The sequence below is a fragment of the Rhea americana genome, unplaced genomic scaffold (genome assembly GCF_003343005.1).
Source record: "Rhea americana isolate MKP2758 unplaced genomic scaffold, rheAme1 scaffold_156, whole genome shotgun sequence".
Lineage (NCBI taxonomy): Eukaryota > Metazoa > Chordata > Aves > Rheiformes > Rheidae > Rhea > Rhea americana.
The window spans coordinates 2,002,491-2,024,444 of NW_028185661.1; the positions used below are offsets into that span (position 1 = coordinate 2,002,491).

Consider the following 21,954-nt stretch of genomic DNA (forward strand, 5'->3'; position numbering starts at 1 on the left):
CTAGGTACACTGAGAAAATTAAAATAAAGATTTCTGTTTCTTTTCAGTTACAAAAACTAGAGACAGTAGACCTGCTTTCTCAAAGTTTCTGCATAGATTTGGTTTCAGAAAATTTGAATATGCGTTTTTCTAGGTATACGTCACAGCCTTTCAAAAATGAAGACCAGTATTTGACTGACCTATAACTTGGTTCGTTTAAATCCTTGCATTTTTTTGAAAGGTCAGCCACGCTGCATAAAAACATCTGTTTACACTGCCCACTGTAGAATATTTTAAGTATATGTATTTATAAAGCAGCTTACACTTAACAAAGTAGCTACCAATGTGCTTAGTGCTAGCCAAATCTTGTTGCTTAGGGATGTGAGTCTGTAATCCTGGCTTACAAGTTATTTGACCTAAGAGTTCTGAGTCCTGAGAATGCTGATATTCACTGTGTATTAGTGGCAAACTTGCTGCATGAGAAATTTCATTCCAGTGGAATGCTTTGATTAAATGCAGATACATTTCTAGTTCTGCAGAACTGTCTGTTTTGCACCAGAAAGATCCCACTAGGTTTGAAATGATGATGTTGGACAAGAGTGGACTGTCGGACTATTGGTAACAAAAGAATCTGGAGCAAAAAATAAAGGAAGAGTACTCCATTCTTAATCCTGCCAACCTTGCAAAATAGTATGTAAGCTACACTTAYAAAGAAGAATTATTGCAACTGGCTGCTAATGTCCTCAATAATAAAAAAAAAAAGCCTAATTAGGGGGAACCACTTTTGTACTTGCCCCCTTTGTCTGAGTGAGGAAACCGTCTGTCATCCAAAATCCCCCTTGCCAGGGGATTGCTAAAAATAATCTTTAGGTATTAAGGGAAGCTRGAAGTCTCGAACATTTGATCTTGGGAATCTTAGCTTTGACTTCCGAAGTGATGAATATCTTTTCTCAGACTTGCAACACCTGCCCCAGCGGCTTAAGCAAGCCACTCTACCTTCTCTGCCTTCTTTCATTAGCTGAAACAGCTACTTGCCCTACTGCRTGTTTTGGCAGGTTTGCTGAAGTTGAGGGGTTTTACTATATTCTTGTCGTTTGTGTCGGTTTTCTCCCTTCCCTTTGCAGAAGCCAGAGAAGACTGTGTGTCCTCAGGAGCGTTCTGAGCAGCATCGGCAGCAGTTTCTAGCCTATCCAGTTCTGTGCACGTTTGCCTATTTCATTTGTGCAAATGTGTGGTTTGGCTTCTATACGAGTTTTGCAGGCAAAGCTTAGGAACTGCTGTCAGGCAGGAATTGCCTAGCCGTGAGTGACACTAAATCAACAGCAGGCGTGTTACAGAGCTGTGCTGAGGTAACATGTCTAGTTAGCCGGAAGAGCAAAGCAAGTCAAAAAGGAGTCCTGAGGCAGGTAATTATAATGATGAATTGATTCTGGCCTAGCGAGCTGTTGACAGCAGAGCTGCATCAGCTCCTTCCATCAGATTAAATTACCACCTTCTAAAACTCACTCTACCACTGACATAGATAATAAGGGATAGCTTAAAATTAGCCTTGCTCAGCAGCAAGCTTTTCTAGCTGGGCTGTAAGTTTAGTCACAAAACAGTTAGACCCATAAGCATGAGGGGTGTCTGAGGACCCTAAAGATATGAAAGCTGTGTTTTAGGATTTTTTCCACCACTCTGCTCTACTCTCAGCCTTGCTTTTTGGGTTTTTTTTTGTTTTGTTTTGTTTTTTTCCCCCCACTACAAACAGCAAGGAGAAGGAATTTCGAGACAAATCTGTCATTCATAAAACCTGAGTTTTATCCTTGCCACAGATTTCTGTGTAGTCTTGAGTGGCATCTCTACACCTCATCAATCTCATCTGTAAAATATGTGGGAGTAATTGTGAAAGAGATCTCATTTATGCAGACTAATTTGAGAACACCCTCTGAGAAAGATGTTATCTAAGCACAAAGTCTCTTCTGCACTTACAATTGCATATATCTTTCCCTAGTTTAAAGCTCTTGTGCAAACTAATGGTTAAAGAAGATGCTACAATGATAGAAATCTTCTCTTTGTTGTTCCCTTTTTTCCCCTAACTGATCTGTTGTGCTAACGACACCCCTATTCCCCAAAGAACAGCATTGACCAGAACTTTTCAAGGGAAACATTTTCCTGTTGGAAAACAGTTTCAGTAAAATCTGAAAGCTTTCTGTAGGAACCAGTAGCTTTTGCAGAACTCCTGGTCAAGAGAAATCACAGAACAGAATGTGAGGCTAATGTACCACAGCTGTTCAACCCGGGGAGAGACTGCAGTTGGCTACAGGGAATACTGGGAATATCAACCCTAAACTACAGCTCCCACAAGGCATCGAGTGTCTCAGGCAGAGGCAAATAGGGATTAATACCAATTTGGAACACCTTTTTTTTTTTTTTTTTTTTTTTTTTTAACTTTTAGCTAGAACTTTACGGTTCAGGAAACACTCAGATAATCCATTTCTTTAAAATGAGTAAAGCAGAAAAGGAAAGGAACTCGTATTCACACATGAACATCCCTGGCCAAGTATAGACATGCCCTTGACAGATTGAGTCTTGCATCCCAGCATCCCCGTCCTTCTCCAGAAGTTCATTGCCTTCAGCAAGAAGTTTTCTTTTGGGTAAACCATGGCTAAGGGCTCGCTGGTTTGATTTGTTCACTGATGGTCTTATTTTTATCTTAGAGTTCTGCTGATTGAATCCACGAAAAAGTAGAAACACCGCCCCACAAGTAGCACTGCCCTGACAATTTTGGCACAGAGTTTAGTAGCAAAAGGCAGTTAGCTGTGTTCTGATGTTTTTCCTTCCAATTAAGCAAGTACTGTCCTAGCTGGGAGAAAACAAACAGCTGTATATAAAGTTTGTTCCAGAAAGCAGTTTGCCTCTGCATTATCATCTTTCTACTTACCTAATTTCACATTATTGGAGTACACGGAAACATACTTCGAGCATAGTAAAGAGTTGTGTTTAATATGCTAGGTATTTTTTTTTCTCATAAAAAGAAAGGGAACATGTGTACTATTTGTAGTTTGTTGGCAAAATGTATTTGTATTCTAAAGACAAGAAGAATGTCCTCATTTACCCTCAGGTCTCAAATGTCTCAGCTTCTTGTGAAATGGTTTATTTAAATGGCCCAAACAGTAATCTTATAATCATTCCTTTCTTCTACTTTCATGTTACAAATTCCACTTTGGGGATTTGTATCCTTCGTAACAAAATATTGCTTCATGTTAAAATGTTAAACATACAGCAAATTTGCTGAGTGCGGCAGGAATTGAAACATAAACCTCAGCGCTCAGTGCCCTCTTTCATGAAATGTGCTTTAAAGGGTGAAATTCTCTGAAATTACATGCAAACTGAATACTAAAAACAGCACACAGCCTTTTCCATAGACTTGAGAGTTTCCCCTGTAACTTTCCACATGAAATTAATAAGAGAACAGTCATTTTACTGATACGAAGCCTCTGCAATTAATCTATCTCAGTGGTCTTCCAGAAAACCACTGAGTGAAGAAAGCCTTGCCCACAAGTTATAGTAAGCACTAGTTAGTTACTGATGGGATTTGTGGATAAGTATTTTAAGAAAAAGACTACGTTTTATTAGGCTGAATAAACATATGATCTCACCATTACTTCCTGCTTCTCCCTAAGTGCAGAGCTCTTTTTAATCAGTTCTATTTTTAGACCACAGGTATGTATTTTTTCCCTTTTAGTAACAGAAAAAAGGCCAGCCTTGCAGTCTCATCCAACAGATAAGCTCCTCAGGGACACAAAGCTGCCTGCACAGATTAAACTGCAGGCTCAAACCTTAACAAAACTATTGAAAAAAATGCAAGTTTATAGGCTTATTCTTTGGTGGTTAGAAACTTAAGTGGATCTGTGTTTACATCTGAAAATACACTAGGCAAACATTAAGTTTATATAATTTCAGTTTCCCCTAAAGTACCWGACTCTAAAAACAGCGTCAGTGGGGTATTTTACAAAAACTTGAATGGAAAAATGATGATGCAGTGATGATGAATGAATCTCATCATAAGGAGGAAGTGTGGTTTCTGGAAATACTCGAAGACTCATCTTCACCCTTTTTCTGCTAGAAAATATGATTCTGGTTGAAATCTAGAGGCTCCTGATGATTTTGTACATGTTTTATTTTGGAAAAAAAAATTAAGTAGCCTCAGAACGTCATACTTCCACATATCTGGAATGAAATGTTTACATTTTTCTTTTCTAAATAATAGTTCATATAGTATGCATTTTTCAATGCAAAAAATGTAAATGAAGTTTTCTGCCAAAGTGGATTGTTATAGTGGTGAAAAGGTAAAATTTAAAGTCATTAAGTTCTCAAGAGATGAAAACCTTTCATAAGATACTCTATCCTTAAAAAAAAAAAGTCAAAAAAAAACCCCAACAACACACCAAACCTAGCATATTCCAACTAGGACTTATCATCAAAACTTTTTAATTTGCACAATCAATCCTTACTGAGATCTAGTATAATGATTACATTGATGCAACTGCCAGTTGAGGATGCGATTTATATCTATTTAAAATGTACTTGTATCCTTAGAGCTACTCTCATAAACTTGCTAAAAGAAGCTGTGCTAACATAAACACCAGTTAATAAGAGCACCCATTTATACACTTACCTTGAGAAACCTGTATGAAAATGGAAAATATGTGGAAAATGAAGAGGAAACTCTTCAAAAGAATTGAAACAATTGTTTGGACTGATCCTAACTGATTTGTGGTTTGTGAGCTTGGATGATTTCATGTAATTCACAACAYTAAGACCTCTTTCTGGCCTACATTTCCCAGCACTGTTTCCTCTTTGCCTCTGAACCTACTCTCGATTTAGCCTTCTGTCTTTGTGAGGAGAAAGTCATGGTACTACTAGCATAGAAAAGAGCATTTATTTGCCAAATGATTCTTCATGTTAGAACCTTTCTAAAACAGGAAGAGTAAACAGACTGGGAGCACCAGCACATATTTATCATGGACAAGATATCAAAATGCTGAGGTGCTGAGTTTCCCTGCATGCTTTTCATTAATTAAAACTTCAACTCACATTTTATCACAGTTCCCAGAGAATGCTTTGCTCTTTAGGAGATGTACACATTTCCCCACTCAAAGAAGTATTTCATAAAAGGGTTTGGTGGGGCAGGGCTTACTTCTCCATTAGATCCAACCACAGACATTTGAGTGCTCCAAAATGCATTACTCTTGTATCACTGATACTATAACACATCAGCTCCTTACACTTGTTGGCTAACACTTGCAGAAACAATGAAGTCATTGACTGTCTAAAATAAATAGTTGCCATGGGGATGGTACTGCTAAAACTCTTAAAAAGCGAATTGGACAAGTATGCTCTTTCACACTTCCCTTAAAATTGCTGGTAATATAATACTAACTGGTATGTTCTGCTCTTTTCTTCACTCCTTATCCACTTGTAAAATGACACATCCTCAGAAGTGTTGATTTGCCTTTTTTTTGTCAGATATTTGTAAGCAAGAATGACTCCATTAGAAACTGTGAAATACTCCTTCCCAGTCTGTCCTGTAATTCAAGGCCAGCCAGCAGCAAGCCTGTTCCCACTTAAGTAAGCAGAAATGCTTCTCATAACATAGCTGGCAGAAAGCACTGGAGTTGACATCAGTGAGAATGGGATTGGGTCATGAAAGTATCATTAAAAAAAAAAAAGCAGTAAAATCTCATCAGTGAAGAAATTGTTGAGCTTTTTCCTCTTTGTACTGCTCATTCAATAAGATCTATATAAAGACTCTTCCTGCATTTAGTTTGTGATCATGAACACCAGCAGCAAGCAAAAATTCAACACCATAATCCAAAGCTGCAGCTGATGCACATGAACGCAATTCCATTGCACTCAGTACAGCCATGTTAGCTTATGCTAATGGAAAATTAGGTTCTTTAAGTAATTCAATAGCTTTAAAAATAGTTGGAAAGGAGATAAGCTATATTTTAGATAGAGAAGAAAATATAGACCTGAAACACAGTTTAATGATCTGCTATTCTGTTCTAGTTTATGGAAAGAAAGAAAGAAAGAAAGAAAGAAAGAAAGAAAAGGTTGCAACTAGAAGCTGTAAAGCCTTGATTAGGCTAATTGCAAAGCAGTTACCTATACCCACATAAACAACAGTTCATGCTTTGAATCTAGGCTACTCATAATTTTCTTCCTCTCATATTTTTTATTTTAAATCAATTTTGCAATTTCTGCTTTACATCTTCCAAATTCACAATCCGAAACACATGTCAATCTAATTGTAGTCCAGACTCAAAAGAATTAAAAAGCAACATTCATTTATATTATTTGTTATTATTTTTCCCATTATAATAATATAGGGGAATTTTTTGAGAAGGGACATCTGCAGGTGGGGCATTTCATCATCACATAAAACAATTTCTGTTTAAAGCCCTGAGCCTGCAAAGTTAAGCATTTTTAACTTAACACACTGTGAATCAATGACATCAGGAAGGTTGAGAGCCCTTACAATTAAAGCACAAAAGCAGATCTTCATAGAAAAGTGTCTTGGGCAACAAATGCAGATAAAGCGCAAGAGAAAATAACCAGGAATTTTGAAGATGCAAGCAACATCAAGAAATAAAGCAGATCTGGGTAAGGGTAATATTTGTCGCATCTCCTTATCTATGCATATCTGAATCTTATTTCTGAGGAAACTTGCAGGGGAACACCCAAGTAAAGGCAGTCTGTACAAAAGGTGTCACTATGTGTGCTGATATCTCACCTTTTTTTCTGCTACACAGTGAAACTGGTACCTCAGTCCCAAAAAGAGAATCCAGTCATTTCTGTTGATTTCCTTTTGTCTTGCGGTAGCCCTTAGGCTCATAGCACAAGAAACTAACTCAGAGATTGAGCTACAAACCGGGTAGTGTAGTAGAAGTGCTTCTGCTAGCTTCCTTCCCTCTCCTTGAGTGTGTGTGAGCCTTGATCAAAAGGCTATCCACATCTCAGTGTTGGCAAAGAGTACTCTGACAAAACATTTTTACTGACCTGATTTTCATTGTTTATTTGTGCCAATATAAACTCTTACGATTTGATGATCTTAAGACCTGTGACAACTCATGAAAACAAGCTCTATAATAAAGTGAGAGTGTCTCTAGCACACAGGAAAACATAACCCCAATCTCTACTCACTGACAGCTAAAAGAACTACATTGCATATYATCATATATAGCAAATTAATGAATAGCAAACACACAGTTTAAGTCAAGGCTACTGCTTTATAAAATACTTTTGCTTATTTATTACTTCAGAATATACTGAGTGATGTGACAGCTAGTATTGTCAGGAAATGCATTATCAGATAATCACTGGAAATTTTGATGCTTCTTGTAAAAGATAAGAGAGGAAACACTCTGTCCTTTCTGCTTTAGACAGCTAGCCAGGTTCTTTCAAATGCTTGAGTTATCTTCAGAGACTCTCTTTTTAATACAGCCTTCTCACTGTTCAACTTAGCCACAGACCAGTTCCAAGAAAAGGCATTTAGATAGATACAGCTGCCTTCTAAGTACATGAAGCAAAATGAAAATAAAGCTGAGAGTGCCTCACTGTCTCATGCAACATCACTGAGTGATCCTGTCACAGGATCAGTAAGGTTGGAAGGGACCTCTGGAGATCATCTAGTCCAACCTCCCAAAGATTTCCTGGTGCTGGTTCCACTGGGGCTTGAACCCAGGACCTTCAGCATGTRAAGTAGATACGATAACCACTACACCACTACCTTTCAAAGACCTGGGAGTTTGAGAGAGCAGGGACCAGTTTTTTTCCCCTATTTCCTCTCTTCTTCCCTGTATTCTCTCTGGCAGTTTCATTTTCTTTACAAACCTAGGAGAGCCAAGGTAGCTGCAATGAGAGGCTTGGGAACAGTATTTCAGCAACTGGGGTTCTGTATTAAAACAAACCTACAGAAATACTTTTCAGCAAAGGAGAGCTTGTTCTTTTTTCTTTACTTACATTTTGATTACTCTTTCCTGTCTCTGAGCTTTTTTAATGGCCCAGACTTACACACTACCACTTGGCCTCCTCTGGAGTAGGACTTTTTCCAGGGCAAGATGCAGCCAACTTTAATAGAAACAGGGTTGGTACCTGAGATTAACAGCAATTTATTGCTGTGAACTCATGTCTACTACTGAGAGTTACTCATGTGGTCCAGAGGAGAGCATCATGAGAAGAAATGTATTTCAGTATAAGTCTTCCTCCAGATTTAAAAAATATATAAAATCTACTTCACATGCCTTGTGTTTTCCACCTCTGTAAAGTGCTGATTTTTCATTTTAAAAGCAGTTAGTAGGGGTCAGTAGGTTCTTGGGATTAGGACTGGGAAGTAGCAATCTGCCTTTCTCAGCTCTGCTGTCTGCCTGTGATTAGGGGCAAGTTGTTCAACATATCTGTGCTTCAGTTTTCTCACCTATGAAACTCAGTAAAGCTCATTCCCATCCTTATACATGTCAGGCATTGTTATTAATGGGAACAGACCAAATTCTGCCCTCCGCAATATTGGTGTAAATCCTGAGTAGTTCTGTAGGTTTATTCCCCCTTTGTCCTAGATAAACAAGGTAAAGTACAGTTTTGTCCGTCTGCAGTAAGCAGAGGACTGTCTTGTTGCTGCCTTAGTTAGCAATGTTCTTTTATTATAGACTAACTTCCATTTTAACCCTGGAAATAGATATTTTCTTCCTTATGTTTAAGGAAGAGGGATTTAATGAACCACAAGGCTGCATATTTTGCAAAGTACATGCACATTCAGCTTTTTTTCTTGGTCAAATACATGCAATTGGCATGGAAAGGACCCACGTAATTGCTTTTGCAAGAGCATGGTCTTCAGAAAGAACAGAACAAACTTTCTGCTCAATCGTCTTTGTTTTTCAGTACTGAACGTTTGGAAGAGGCTCATTACATGTTTCACCAGAGCCAAACCTGGTCCCTGTTAGTTGCTCTGCATGGATTAAGTTGTTACGATGTTTTGAGAATGTTAGGCTAGATAGTTTGTGGGAACACCATCTGTTTCCTTTAATGYGTAAACAAGGAAAATTGCTGGTTTGAAATGCAGGATTATTTAAACCCAGATGACCACAAGCATTCTTAAAACGGAAGAGGTAAAAAGAAAAAAAAAAAAARCTTTTGTATAGTCTGAAGTTCAGTGACATTTGTTAGAAAATGAATTCCTAAATACCAGACAGGGCTGCTATCCCTGTTCCAGAAGTCAGAGAAGGGAATTTCTCTTTAGCAGCCATCTCCTTCCTTCTGAAGTCCATCCTCAAAATTAAGCTGCCCTCAAGCATTCAAAACTATAAAAAAAGGAAAGGTTCAACAATACACTGAAAGGGCTTAGCATCCTATTCAGAAACAGGAAGATCATTTAATGTATCTATGGGTGAATACTCCAAATCAAAATCTACTTCTGAAAATCTTGGTTTCAGTGCCTTTCTTACTTCATCTACCCAGCTCTGCCTGTCTTGCTCATGCAGCAACAACATGTGCTAGCTTCTCATGTGAGGTACTAGTGTCTTGAGGGCATGAGAACTGGAGGAAATAGTCTACATTTTCACATCATCAATTAATATGTGTATTCGTTCCATTACTGTTACAAAATGTTTGCTCAAAGTATGTTTTGATGATGAGCAGCCTCTGTTCTGAATTGACTAGGAGAAAGCAGTCCAGCAGAAGGCATGTTTAACCTAGGGAGCAGTGGTAGAAGGGAAGAGGACTGGAGGTACAACAGGAAATATTCTTGTATGAAGTGCAGGTCTTTTAGCATTTATGGAGAATTTTGTGATGAAATCACTGAGAACATGTTGTTGCTTGATAAAAAACTTCCATTCAGGAAAATACACCTGAGTCACTGGGAGACTATAGTTGGCTTTCATGTTATCAACAAACTGCTGTTGTTGCTGGGTGTTGCTGGGGTTTTCTGAAACCTTGTTTTCTATCTTTTGTGTAACTATTTCAGAGGCCTAGAAAGGAGCAGGCATAAAAGCCTCCAGTGCATTTTTGTTTGGAAAATAAATGCCACTTTAAGCACAAACTTTAAGCTAAGCACAGCGCTGCAGAATACTCAGACCTTGTGTCCTTGGTCCTCTGTGCAGGCAGGCTGTGCACATCACAAAATCAGGCACTTAGAGTTTTAACCTCTCACCGCCTTTGACAAGAGACAAAAGCATCCAGGACAGGATTATTCCACTGAAACAGAGTAGCGAGCACTTCAGATTAGTCAAGTCTGGAAAAAAGTGATTGTGCCAAAACACATGATAAAAAGGTTCCTGCGGCACTAAGTGAAATTAGCTTCCTTCTTCAGACCAGTTTAGTACAAGTGTGGTGATTTAAGATTATACAGCAGCACAGTAAATAAAAGCAGCAGCCTTATAATTATTTAAGCCTTTCATATAGGATCTAGCATGTCAGCCTTTTCTGAAAAAAATGGGAAAGGTCCCTAAGGGTGAGCTACAAGAATTACTGCAGCTGTATGATACTACTGTATGGCAGAGTGAAGGGAGAATCTTCGTATAAAAATTGAACACGAGTGCAGCTTCTGTTCCACATCCATTCTAGACTCCATGGTGTAAGGATATCATTTGCTTTGCCATCTGGGCTTATACCAAAAGCAAAGCATTATATTCACTGTGTAACAACAACAACAACAGTTTTCACATGTGCAGGCTTTATTACCTGCATTACTTCACATCCTCTTTTATGTTAGAGGCCTGTGACTTTTCTTTGTGTTTGCTCATTGCAATTCATCCTCTGAGCAAGGAGAGTCTAGTAGTGTTACTGGATCCTGAAGGAGTTCAGGCATGAGGTAGGCAAAACAATTAGTGTTGAACCTGTGCAGAAGCACATCTCTTGAGTGCTGTGCAAACCTTGAAGAGTAGAGGGGCTGTAAAGCTTCTACAGAGGTGCTGGACTTACTTCCACAGACAGTCACCTTCAGGAGTGCAGGAGACATCACACATGCTTGGGCTGGATGCAAGCTGGTCAAATTTTACTATAATCTGGATTTAGAGTAGTGTTCAGCTCCTGGACAACTGAGCTATTTACTCTTGTTTATAAAAACTGCCATTTCAGACTGAGGGACCAATAGGCGTCTTTTTGGAACTTGATCCAGCCCAACTCCTGGCCTTGTCCTGCAAGGCAACAATCAGCAGTTAAAGCAGAGCTGGGTTTCAGCAGTGCAGCGGTCTTCGGCCTCTGGCTGCCTTCCCCGTGCAGTCTGCGTTTTTCTCTGATGGTCAAGCAGTTTCACTATGCATTAGCATGCAGCCTGGTGCCACAGTGTTTGCAGTAGCAAAAGGATTCATGGCAATGGGCTACCTGGGAAACAGGCCTTTGCTTTCCCTTTGCGTTGTCTGTTCTCCTGGAGGATCATTTTAAAAAATGCAGTGATTCATTACTGAAGCAACACAGTGGTTGTAATTTCGGAACCCCTGAAGGGAGCCTGAGACTAAACACTGCTTAAAAACAAATCCTYCTTTTCCCAGATTGGGTGGAAAGCATTTGACTGGTAGTACCCTCCTGGAAAAAAAGGATCCAAGAACAAACTACAGGCTATGCTAGCCTCATCTTTAGCTCTCACTGACAGAAAATGCTTATGGAAGAGTACTGATAATAAGTTAGAAGTTCTTCAAGCAGACAACATAATCTCAGTAAATGTGTAGAAAAGAGAGGTGTGGGAGGGATAATGTCTGGGGTGATCAGTTGTGGGAAGCTTCCAGGAACTTAACGGAGAACTTTCTTAAAAGTTCCTCTATAAAGGCTTTTTACAATGTAGTAGGTGACTGTGGGAAGGGAACCATCTGTATAAATTCAATACACTTTTATGTTTTTTGTTAACATTTTAAAAAACATTTTAATGTATTTTTTAAGAATTCATATATATGTAAAGACTGTTAATCCCACACTGAATTCAGCAGGAGTTCTCTCAAGGGCAGTGAACTGAATTCTCTYAAAATCATATAGCTTCCTGTTCCTGTCTTCCCTGTCCCCTGGTGGTCACTCAAGGAAAAACAGCTGCAAAAGATGCCATCTTCCACCACCTGCCACATGTGAATGTCCCTCACTCTCCTAAGGCATGTGCAGTCAGTGTAAAGGCGGGTGCTACAAGGCACATTGCATTGGGCTGCTCTCATTGAATCAGACGTGTTGTGAACTGATATGACAGCCACCTCAGGGGGAAAATCCAGTGGTTGTTTCAGAGTACAGGACCAAAGATTACATAGCAGTATTTGGGCAGCAAGTAAAAAGAAAAGCCTATGTCATTAATGTAGCAGACAGGAGGTAGTAGGCTAGCGTCAAGGAGTTTCTCTGCAGACTTCAGTTAAACAAAAGCATCTAGGAAATTTGGCCAGGATACAAGATTTCTTACAGCAAAAATTGTTACAGGATCTTTGCTGAGCCTGTGGTCATAAATTGTGTCTTGCATGCATTTCCAAGGATAGTTAAGTAATCTTGTTACAGAATTCTCCCCAGCTGAGCATGAAACCACGTCTTATATGGGGCTATGTCATTTGTCATTTTATGCCTTTAGTTTACAGTATTTGTATTTCCTTATTAGAGCTAAATAGAGCTMTGCACTGGCAGAGGTTAGGATGTCAGCATTTCCTCTATAAACCCAGCTCTTTCACGAGGTTAGGTAACAGCATTTCTTTTGTACCACACTGTATTGAAATTCTGCTGTGCAGATGCTGTCCAAGATGTAAGGCATTTATTTCTGACCACATTTTATTTGAAGTCATTATGGTAGTTAATGGTTTAGAAAACATCAAAAATGTAAATTTAAGCTTTTTTCAGAGACTGTTCTTACAYTGTGTACTTCGAGAATGGCTTAACATTTCCCATCTCTTAGCCACTAATATAGACAAACCAGATGGAAACAGCACAGTTGAATGTTCTGCTTTGGTAGGTTTGAGTATAGCCCTTCCAGGATATTGTCCTGCAGGGCAGTCACACAAGAAATCCTGCTGAGGTAGATGGGAAATACCTCCACAAGCAAAGGGGAGTCTTAGAGTCTAACCAGTAAGCTAYAGAGTATCTTAAGCCTTTGTCATTAAATGGGGAAACTCAACATCTCACTAGGATTAGTAGAGGTATATATAGCCCTACTCTCACTCAGTCAGTGGGTGATGTGACCATCATGTCACATGGTGTGTGCCAGTGGGTAGGCAATGGGAAGAAGTGACAGAGCTCTCTTAGGCCTCCTCCCTGCTGCAGAATCTATGCTGGATGAATAGGAGATCTTGTAGGACCAGCAAGAAGCCTTGTCAGAACTGCTTAGGAAAGAAAAGATGGTGTTTTTGTAGCTACTAACAGTCATTTTACAATTTTCATCTGTCAGAAGCATAAGTAGACTTGTGTTACTAGAATTGCCACATAAAATCTGGAAGTTATATAACACTGGAGTGTTTATACCAAGAATCTTACACAGTTACAGAGAAAACATATTAAGAGCTTCAAAGACTTATGTTTTCATACCCTTCTTCTTTTTCAACCCACAGGTAATTACTCCAGTCAGGTCAGGACAAGGTTATGTTTACGAGTTCCCTTCCAAATACCAGAAGGATACCTATGATATCCCCCCTGTTCGTCCTCTCCAAGGGGTATGTACCAATAAAACTGTCAACAGCATTGACAGGGCACAAAAGATGGTAACCTTCTACCTGAAGTTTGTGAACAGAGCAAATTGTCTCATTCCAGAGATAAAATATGTTTTAATTAGATGCAATGGCTTTTTTACAGAGTGCAGAACTTCAAAGTTGTATTTGATGTTGAGTAAGATCTGGCAGCACACCAAACACCAAAGTCCCATTTGTTTTCTGTGTTTTGATCAAACAGAATATCTGAGCAGAATAAATGTGTTGCCTGGGAACTTTTTTTTTTTTTTTACTTTATTGTTGTTGTCTAGCTGACAGTAATTATCTCAGTAAGGGAAAAATTGTTTCCTAAATGAACAGCTACCATGCAGGCAATTCTTCTCACCATATACCTACTGTACTATGTCACTGAAATTGAAATATATCTTTGTTCTGGGGAACACCCCTGGAAATTTGACCCCCAAAACATGGATATCTGGAATGGATGCTTGGAGAACCTGTTATCTAATAGCTTTGTGTCTCTCCATGGCTCTTTGACAGTGCAGCTCCTCTAGGAAACAATATTGAAGTCCAGTGGTACATAACACCATGTTGACTCCAAATGGCTGAAACTGTTAGGAAGTCTGAAGTAAGAGACATTAATGTTGGCTGCATTAGACAAYACTCAGAACCCGCTGTGATATAGGACATGCCACCAAGTGGGACACTTGCAACATCTGACATCTGTGCTCTCTGCCAGTAAGACAGCCCACAGTGCACCTGAAAAAGCAGATACGAGATGCTGACAGGAGCAGCCTTGGTCTTAGTTTGGCAATGTTTACTAATACAAGCTTATTCCTCCATCCCTCTAATCTCTATCAGTGAGTGTATCATCAAATCTGGTCATATGAACATACTGCTCCCCTGTTCACCCCAAGAGGCACCTGTAATAGACTAGCACTGATTTAACTCTTGAGGTGGAAGTCATCCCTGGCTTCATCTCTCCCCCTAACAAAATTGTAATTCTTTCTAAATACTCAAAATACCAGACAAATCCAAGCAAATCTCCCATATGGAACAAAGCTGCACACCCCTGAAGATCTTCCTGCTGTTTGAGAGGAAATACAGAAACCAAAAAAACTCGTCTGAGATCAGAGCTCTCCTGAGGTGGCTTGTTTCTATAACAGATTTATTCTTTCTTTAGGTATATGACATTCCCCCGGCATCAGCTAAAGGGCCTGCATATCCAGTTCCCATGGGAGAAGCAAAAGCATTAGGAGTCTATGATATACCACCTGCCAAAGGAGTAAGTGTCATGCTGTTTCCCCAGCAAGCTGTGTTTTCATGTCTGACCAAAGATTTGTTTAAACAAAGAGTTTATGTATGATCTTGAAGGAGAAGGAGGTTCAATACTTTAAATATTTCCTTAGACTTTTAAGCTATTTAGTAAAATGAATGAAGCAAAGCTCTGTTTCAGATTTCCTAACCTTATAGAGTGTTACTTAGTAGTTAGAACTAGGTTATCTTTGTGGCAGCATACAGCCTTTTTGAGATTTTGCTGCTTAGGATAATTTGCATCAAGATGAACATTAATAAGAAATATATTTAAACTGACCTTCTGTCAAATTCAGGATAAGTATCTAACTCGATGAAACTCAATGGCAGATCTTCTATCACAGCATTTTGTTTGCCTAATGGAAGATGTAGATTAATTTACTGTTCTAGTCAGAGGCTTCATGGTTTGCTTTCTATGTTTCAGATCTATGCTACTCCTCCATCTGCAAGCCGAGATGATACAGGCCTGAGAGAAAATTTGCGGGATTTTTCATCTCCACAGGGTCACAGTGCAAGACCAGAAGGAGTATATGATATTCCTCCTCCCATCACCAAAGCAACTGGGAAAGAACTTAATAAGAAATTTTCTTCTGAGGGCCTTTTATCAGCTGATGGAGTGCCACGCAAACAGAGTGTGTATGACATCCCTGTGAACCATCAAAACCAATTTCTCGGACAGCAAATTGCACCTCAGAAAGATGTATATGATACCCCACGGGGGATTGTCTTTCCAGGACAACAGGCAGGATTAAATGAAAGTCTAATCTCAGAAGGAAGAGAAGGTGTATATGATGTGCCACCACCAATTCTACAAGAGACTAAAGGATTACAGGATGTGACTGATGGGATAAATAGATTGTCTTTTTCCAGCACAGGAAGTACGAGGAGTAACATGTCCACATCTTCAACAACGTCAAAAGACTCTTCTTTCTCAACATCGATTGCACAGGACAAAAGACTAGTCCTTGATCCAGATACTGCTATAGAGAGGCTGTATTGCCTTCAGCAGATGATGGAGGCAGCTGTCAATAACCTCATGACCTTTGTTACTGCCGACTGGCGGTCTTATGGATATATGGAGAAACACATCAATGAAATTCGTACTGCTGTGGATAAGGTAGARCAGTCGCTATTGGAGTACCTTCAGTTCGCGAAAGGATCAGCAGCCAATGYTTCCTGTCTGTCTGAGGTCAGCCTTTATAACAAAATGAGGAGGGAAGTGCAGAGGCTGGAGGACTCTCACCAGATCCTCACTCAAACCAGTCATGACCTGAACAGCTACAGCTGGTCTTTGAATGTCCTAGCTGTCAACAGACTGCAGAACAAGTGTGATGACCTGGATCGATTTGTTATGGTGGCAAGGACAGTCCCAGATGATGCCAAGCAACTGACCACCACCATCAGTGTCAATGCAGAAGTGCTCTTCAAACAGGTCATTAGCAGCACACATTTTAGGAATGTGCCAGAGAACATCATGAACACTCCTGAATACATCTATAATAGTCCTCATATGCAGCAGCATGGAGAGAAAGCACAGAACCACTGCAGCTCCCTTTCCCCGCTCACGAGTAAAGGTCAGCACTCTCACAATACCTCTAGTGAGAGCTCAGAAAAGAGCTGGATGGATGACTACGATTATGTTCACCTGCAGGTAGGCAAATCAGACTCCTTGTTCTGCTCAAGGCAGAGTTAAGAGTTGTTGGTGCTTCTTTCTGCAAGAGCTGTTTGCAGAGAAGCAGCAGTCAGATACACTCAGCACTAATACACATTCAGGAACAATTTCACTGGAGTGATTATTTGCTTTCAAAAAGGACTGTTGTATACATAACAGCAATAACCTTCTTCCTCTACCATTATCCTTTTCTTCTCCCTGCTCTCAAGGTTGCACTACCAGTGAAAGAGCCAATACAAAGAAGCCTGCTAGTCAGTTTACAAGTCATTATGCAAGTCAGGGATGGTTTTGATTTAATATAGTGTCTTTTTATTTTCTACAAAACAGGGGAAAGAAGAGTTTGAAAGACAACAGAAGGAGCTGCTGGAAAAAGAAAATATCATAAAGCAGAGCAAAACGGAGCTGGAGCACCATCAGGTATGTTCAGTTGGGCAAAATGATCATACCAAATTGCAATATGCTTTGTACATGAGGAGTACTGATCAAATGTAGCAAGAAGGGCCCTTCTCTTAACAGTGTGTAGCTACTAGCAACATGGCTATGAGGTGTGCAGGAGTGCCAGAACACACAGCTGGAAAGTGAAGATGGCAGGTATTTGGTTTTGGCTAAACAGTGGCCTCAGGCTAGTTTCTTTCCAAGCAGGATTTGTGCCAGCCACACTCCACTATTGATGGATTTAGTACTGCAAAGGACAGGGTCATGCACTGTCATGTTCCCAATTGGAAATGGCAAGCATCAAGSTTATAGCACCATCCTAGCCCTGTGCATCTGTGTCAGTCATTGCTTAGGCTAAAGAAAGCTTTAGTATTCATCRCAAATGAGCTGTCCTGAAAATCAATTATTTGTTTATTTGCTACCACTTAGAAAATGAGTGGAAGCAGAGCCACAGCTCTCACTGTTTGGAGTGTCATCTCTTGTGGCAGGAAGAAGCTTTTCCCTTGAAAACAATTTCCAACCATCTCAGTTTAAGAGACTAGTCATTTTTTATTACAGTGCACCATTGCTGTGGGCCCAGTGCATACGGGTAATAAAAAGCAGTCTCTGTCCCCAAAGCTTTACCAAAGATGGAAAAAACCAGGCTTTTATAACATCTCACAGTTAGTCAGTCTCAAAGCCAGCTTGAGAACTTGGCTTTTCTGACCTGCAATGTACTGCCTTAATCACAGGACCACAGTAATCACGCATGCTGCCTGCACATCCACTCAGTGAATGTCAGTACCATTAACTTAAATCCTGTGCCCTTCACATTGCTTTGAATGCTAAAAAGGCAGGTAGTGTAAGATGGAGGGTTGTCACCATGACATTAATTCATCAATACGTTGTTGCCATTTTGTATGGCTGAAGATTACACATGAGACAAGCTAAAGAGCTGAGAACATTCCACTTGTGCAGTGTGGCGGGGACACTGGTGATAAGAGACCCCTAATGTTTTGCATTTCCTGCCTTCTGAGCATATCAGACTTTAGCTTTATCATCACTTAAATGTAACTGTTCTGCCTTTAATTTCGGATGTGTTCTTGTTTACTTTAAAAGGAAAAAGGAGTTGAAAGTTAAAGGTTTGCCATCTCAAGAGCCTACAGAGGTCACAGCTTTTTAAAGATTGCAAATGTGGCATTGTCACTTGGACATATATCTCTTGTTTATCATTTCAGAATACTTCAGATGAGCAATAGCCTACAAATTCCAGATGTTAAACATAGATGAAGTGTTTTAGAAGGGGGAGTTGTCCTGAGCTCTGTGTATTTAGATTTATGGTAATTGAAGTATTTGATTACCCCTCACTCCCCAACATAAAAGCTCTTTAATATTTTGGAATCTAGGATAACCACTGTTGTTGTGGGGCATACAGTATAATTGTAATAGGTAATAATTATATAGACATGTAATATTCATACTTGTAATATGTCCTTGCAGGGTCATTTACATGTTGGCACATGCCAGATGTTTGTCCATAAGCTAGGTGTGTCTAGTCTGTTCTGCTTGCCTTTACTCCCTTTAGAGTCAAAGCATGATAGATACATAACTAATACAGGGAAGGGTAAATAGTGGTTTTAAATATAAGTTATTGGAGGTAACTTGCTCTCTTGCTAACTCAGATGGGGCCTAAACAATTTAATTGTCTACCTTTCAGATGTGCTAAAACTAACAGATCRTGCTAGACAATTTTTCAGAAAAAAATTGAAAAAAAGTATCATTGTACCTAGTTGAAAGGTCATTAAGAGATCACAGAGAAATGTTTTTGTGATCTGCCAAAGGCAGGTCAAACTGTAAATTGGAACAGTGTGTTACGAGGACGTTCTTTGAGAAAAGCCTTTTTATTTATGTTTCAGATCAATCAGTTCCAGCGTCTGGAGCAAGAGATCACAAAGCCTGTAGAAAACGACATCTCGAAATGGAAGCCACCTCAAGCTCTCCAAACTGCAAACAGCACTGCTGCCTCTTATGACAGACAGCTGCTTTTATTCTATTCTGACCAATGTGAGACTCATTTCAACTCCCTCCTAAACGCCATTGATGCCTTTTTCAGTTGTGTCAATGCTTCTCAGCCTCCGCGAATCTTTGTTGCACACAGCAAATTTGTCATTTTGAGTGCTCACAAACTTGTGTTCATTGGGGACACACTCACAAGGCAAGTGACAACTCAGGACATACGCAACAAAGTGATGAACTCCAGCAACCAGTTGTGTGAACTGCTAAAGAGTATTGTTATGGCTACCAAGATGGCTGCCTTGCATTACCCTAACACGGTAGCCCTGCAAGAGATGGTGGACCGAGTAGCAGAGCTGTCTCGTCATGCACAGTTGTTTAAACTCTCATTAGTCCAAATGGCATCATTATGAAACCAAATGGAATCCTATCCATGAACAGTGAAACAGAAAAGCCAGCAAACTGGAAATATTTTTATGTAAATGGTTACATTATTTTTTGTAAATACTTTATATAAAGTATTTTAAATACATGGCTTAGAGAATCTAATGAAATCAGGGATCTGGGAATATAGCTGGTTCCATATTATGGTTCTAATATACATCTAGATAATGTATACACTGCATATATGTATATGTTGCTACATTCCCTAAGGCATCATTAAGCACCTTAAAAGTAAACGTCGGGTAAGCAGTGCATATCTTTGTATATACTGCCTATTTCTCAGTATATTTGTTAACTGGATGTTGCACTCTTCTTGTTTCATTCCAGCTTAAATACGGCACATGGACCTGGTTGTGAAACCTACTTGTAGCAATCCATGAAGCCAATGTAATGGTTCTCATAGAACCCCATTCCCTTCTTCAAAACTACTTCCTCTAGATTAATTCCATAAACTTTAGCTCTCCCTTCTTGATACTATTTTGCATAGAGGATTCAACCATTTGGAGAAGCACATGTGCAGAACTGTAACAAACGGTGCATCAAGGTGTATAGCATYTGAGAAAAAAGCATTTTTAGGTGACATAAGAGACAGCCTTCCAAGAAGGAATGAAGGATTGTATACATTCARTAGAAAAATTTGAATGCCACAAGACATTTCTAGTAACTGTGCGACCTGTATTTCAAAACTGGGGGGATTCCCAGCAATGTAATTTCACACGTTTGCCTTATATGTCCAGTCAGACTTGAAAGCCTAATTGTTGAGTTATCCTGAGAGCMTCCCAAAATCCATCCATCTCATCTCTGAGGTTGCAGATGAGCAGTGTCTCAAAAGGACAGTTCCTTCCATAAGAATAAATGTATAGGTGTAATTCATACGGAAAGAAGAACAGCCTAATTTAAAATAAGTGACATTTAAACACCTGGATAGCATATATGTAATTTAATGAAGACAGAGCACTTACTTTTCTAGGATATATTCTTGGGAATTCCTTGCATCTATTGCAATTCTGACTTTCATTCAAATACTGGGCTTTTTTCCAAATCCTGTTCTATAGCTGCTGGTCCAACTACACTTCTGTACTACACAGTTGCCAGGAATTACATCCTGTTTTTATGGGTAATTCCATTAGTAGTAGTTCTAACCAATAATTTTCAACTTGGATCCCTAATAATAATAATCCATAAGCATATTTCTTTGTTGCCTTTTGTGAATTCCCCCCCAAATAAGTCACAGAACTCCAGTTGTCTGTGGTCCAGACTGGAAAGCACTCTTCAGACTGGGTGGTAGGAGCAGTCCAGTTCAGATAATGAATTCAGGCAATTCTGGTGATTTTAAAGGAGAAATACTACTATCCTTAGGTAAGTCAAGGCAGTCCCACGTTGATATATTTTGAGTGTTTGCATGAGAGTCCAGATTACTAGCAAGTACAGTCATGAGATGGGTAGCAAGTAGAAAACATTTAGGGATTTAGGCATTCCTGCCTAAACTTTTCCTTTCCCAGTCTGCATCTAAAGATGTGCCTTACTGCAGTGCAATTTGTTTTCTCAGATAACAAAAACATTTTAGCAGTGTGTGCAGTCTTGTTGTCTTAGTGTAATTGTCTCGGAGCAAAGGCTGTTCTTAGCCATCGTAATGTTACTTCTGGAGTCTCCAGAACATTTCCGGGAAGACCAGCAGGAGCTGGCACAGCCCAGCAGCCCCAGAATCGCCTCTAGGGCTCATTTCTGGTGTAACATTGCAAACTTTACTTAGTTTGACAAAGAGAAAGGGTAGTTATCCTGTTGTAACCAATATCCAGTTGCCAAAAATAATCCACTTGAAACTGTTTTGTACTTGTGTTGTTTGCAATTCTTCTAGTTTCCCTTGTTTGTTTTTTTCAGTGTATATTCTTAGAAAGTGAAAATGTGTTTTGAAGCTTAGCTGTTCTATTGATAGCTTGTGCTTTTGGGAGAACCTTTATCACAAAGCTGTATTACCATTTGTTATCTTGTAGAGAGAAAATGATAAAATCATTAAATTAAATAGCTTTTTTAATAAAAAGCCAGCATTTGATCTTATTTTTCACAGTGCTCTAAGCATCATAAAAGGGATGTTGCCATTTGCTAAGACTACCGAAGCAGTACTAAAATGGGGAGTTTACATGCTGTCTTTCCCCTGATCAGTGCTCATAGCATGAAATGGGAACTTGAGTATACAAGAGAAGGGGCAGAGTCTCTGCCATCCAGAAGAAAGGGGTGAAGCATCCATGCAGCTCAGTTACAGGCTGCTCACACAAGGCATCAGGTCCAAAACGTATCCTCTGGGGTCTGCACCCCCRTGCTCCTGTCCCCTTCCTGAGGTCGGCTCTTTCTACGTGCTCTATGTGCTGCCTCCTGTCCCCCTCTACACACCAGCTCACGGACATGGCTAAAGGGGGCAGGTCCTCTCCGCTTTATCCCACAACAAGGAGGGGTGGCAGGGGGCAGGTGGGACTATCCACC

The 21,954-nt window shown here is 39.7% G+C and overlaps 1 protein-coding gene across 1 annotated transcript in view; it reads left to right on the forward strand.

Moving 5' to 3' along the window:
- Positions 1-21,514, forward strand: part of NEDD9 (neural precursor cell expressed, developmentally down-regulated 9) — a 23,962-nt gene extending 2,448 nt beyond the window's left edge. The window contains exons 2-6 of the mRNA XM_085299917.1: positions 13,521-13,622; positions 14,800-14,901; positions 15,355-16,581; positions 16,930-17,019; positions 18,933-21,514. Of these exons, the coding sequence (XP_085156043.1) occupies positions 13,521-13,622; positions 14,800-14,901; positions 15,355-16,581; positions 16,930-17,019; positions 18,933-19,442 (2,031 nt within the window). The 3' untranslated portion in view covers positions 19,443-21,514. The remainder of the gene's footprint in view (positions 1-13,520; positions 13,623-14,799; positions 14,902-15,354; positions 16,582-16,929; positions 17,020-18,932) is intronic.
- The last annotated feature ends 440 nt before the right edge of the window (positions 21,515-21,954 follow it).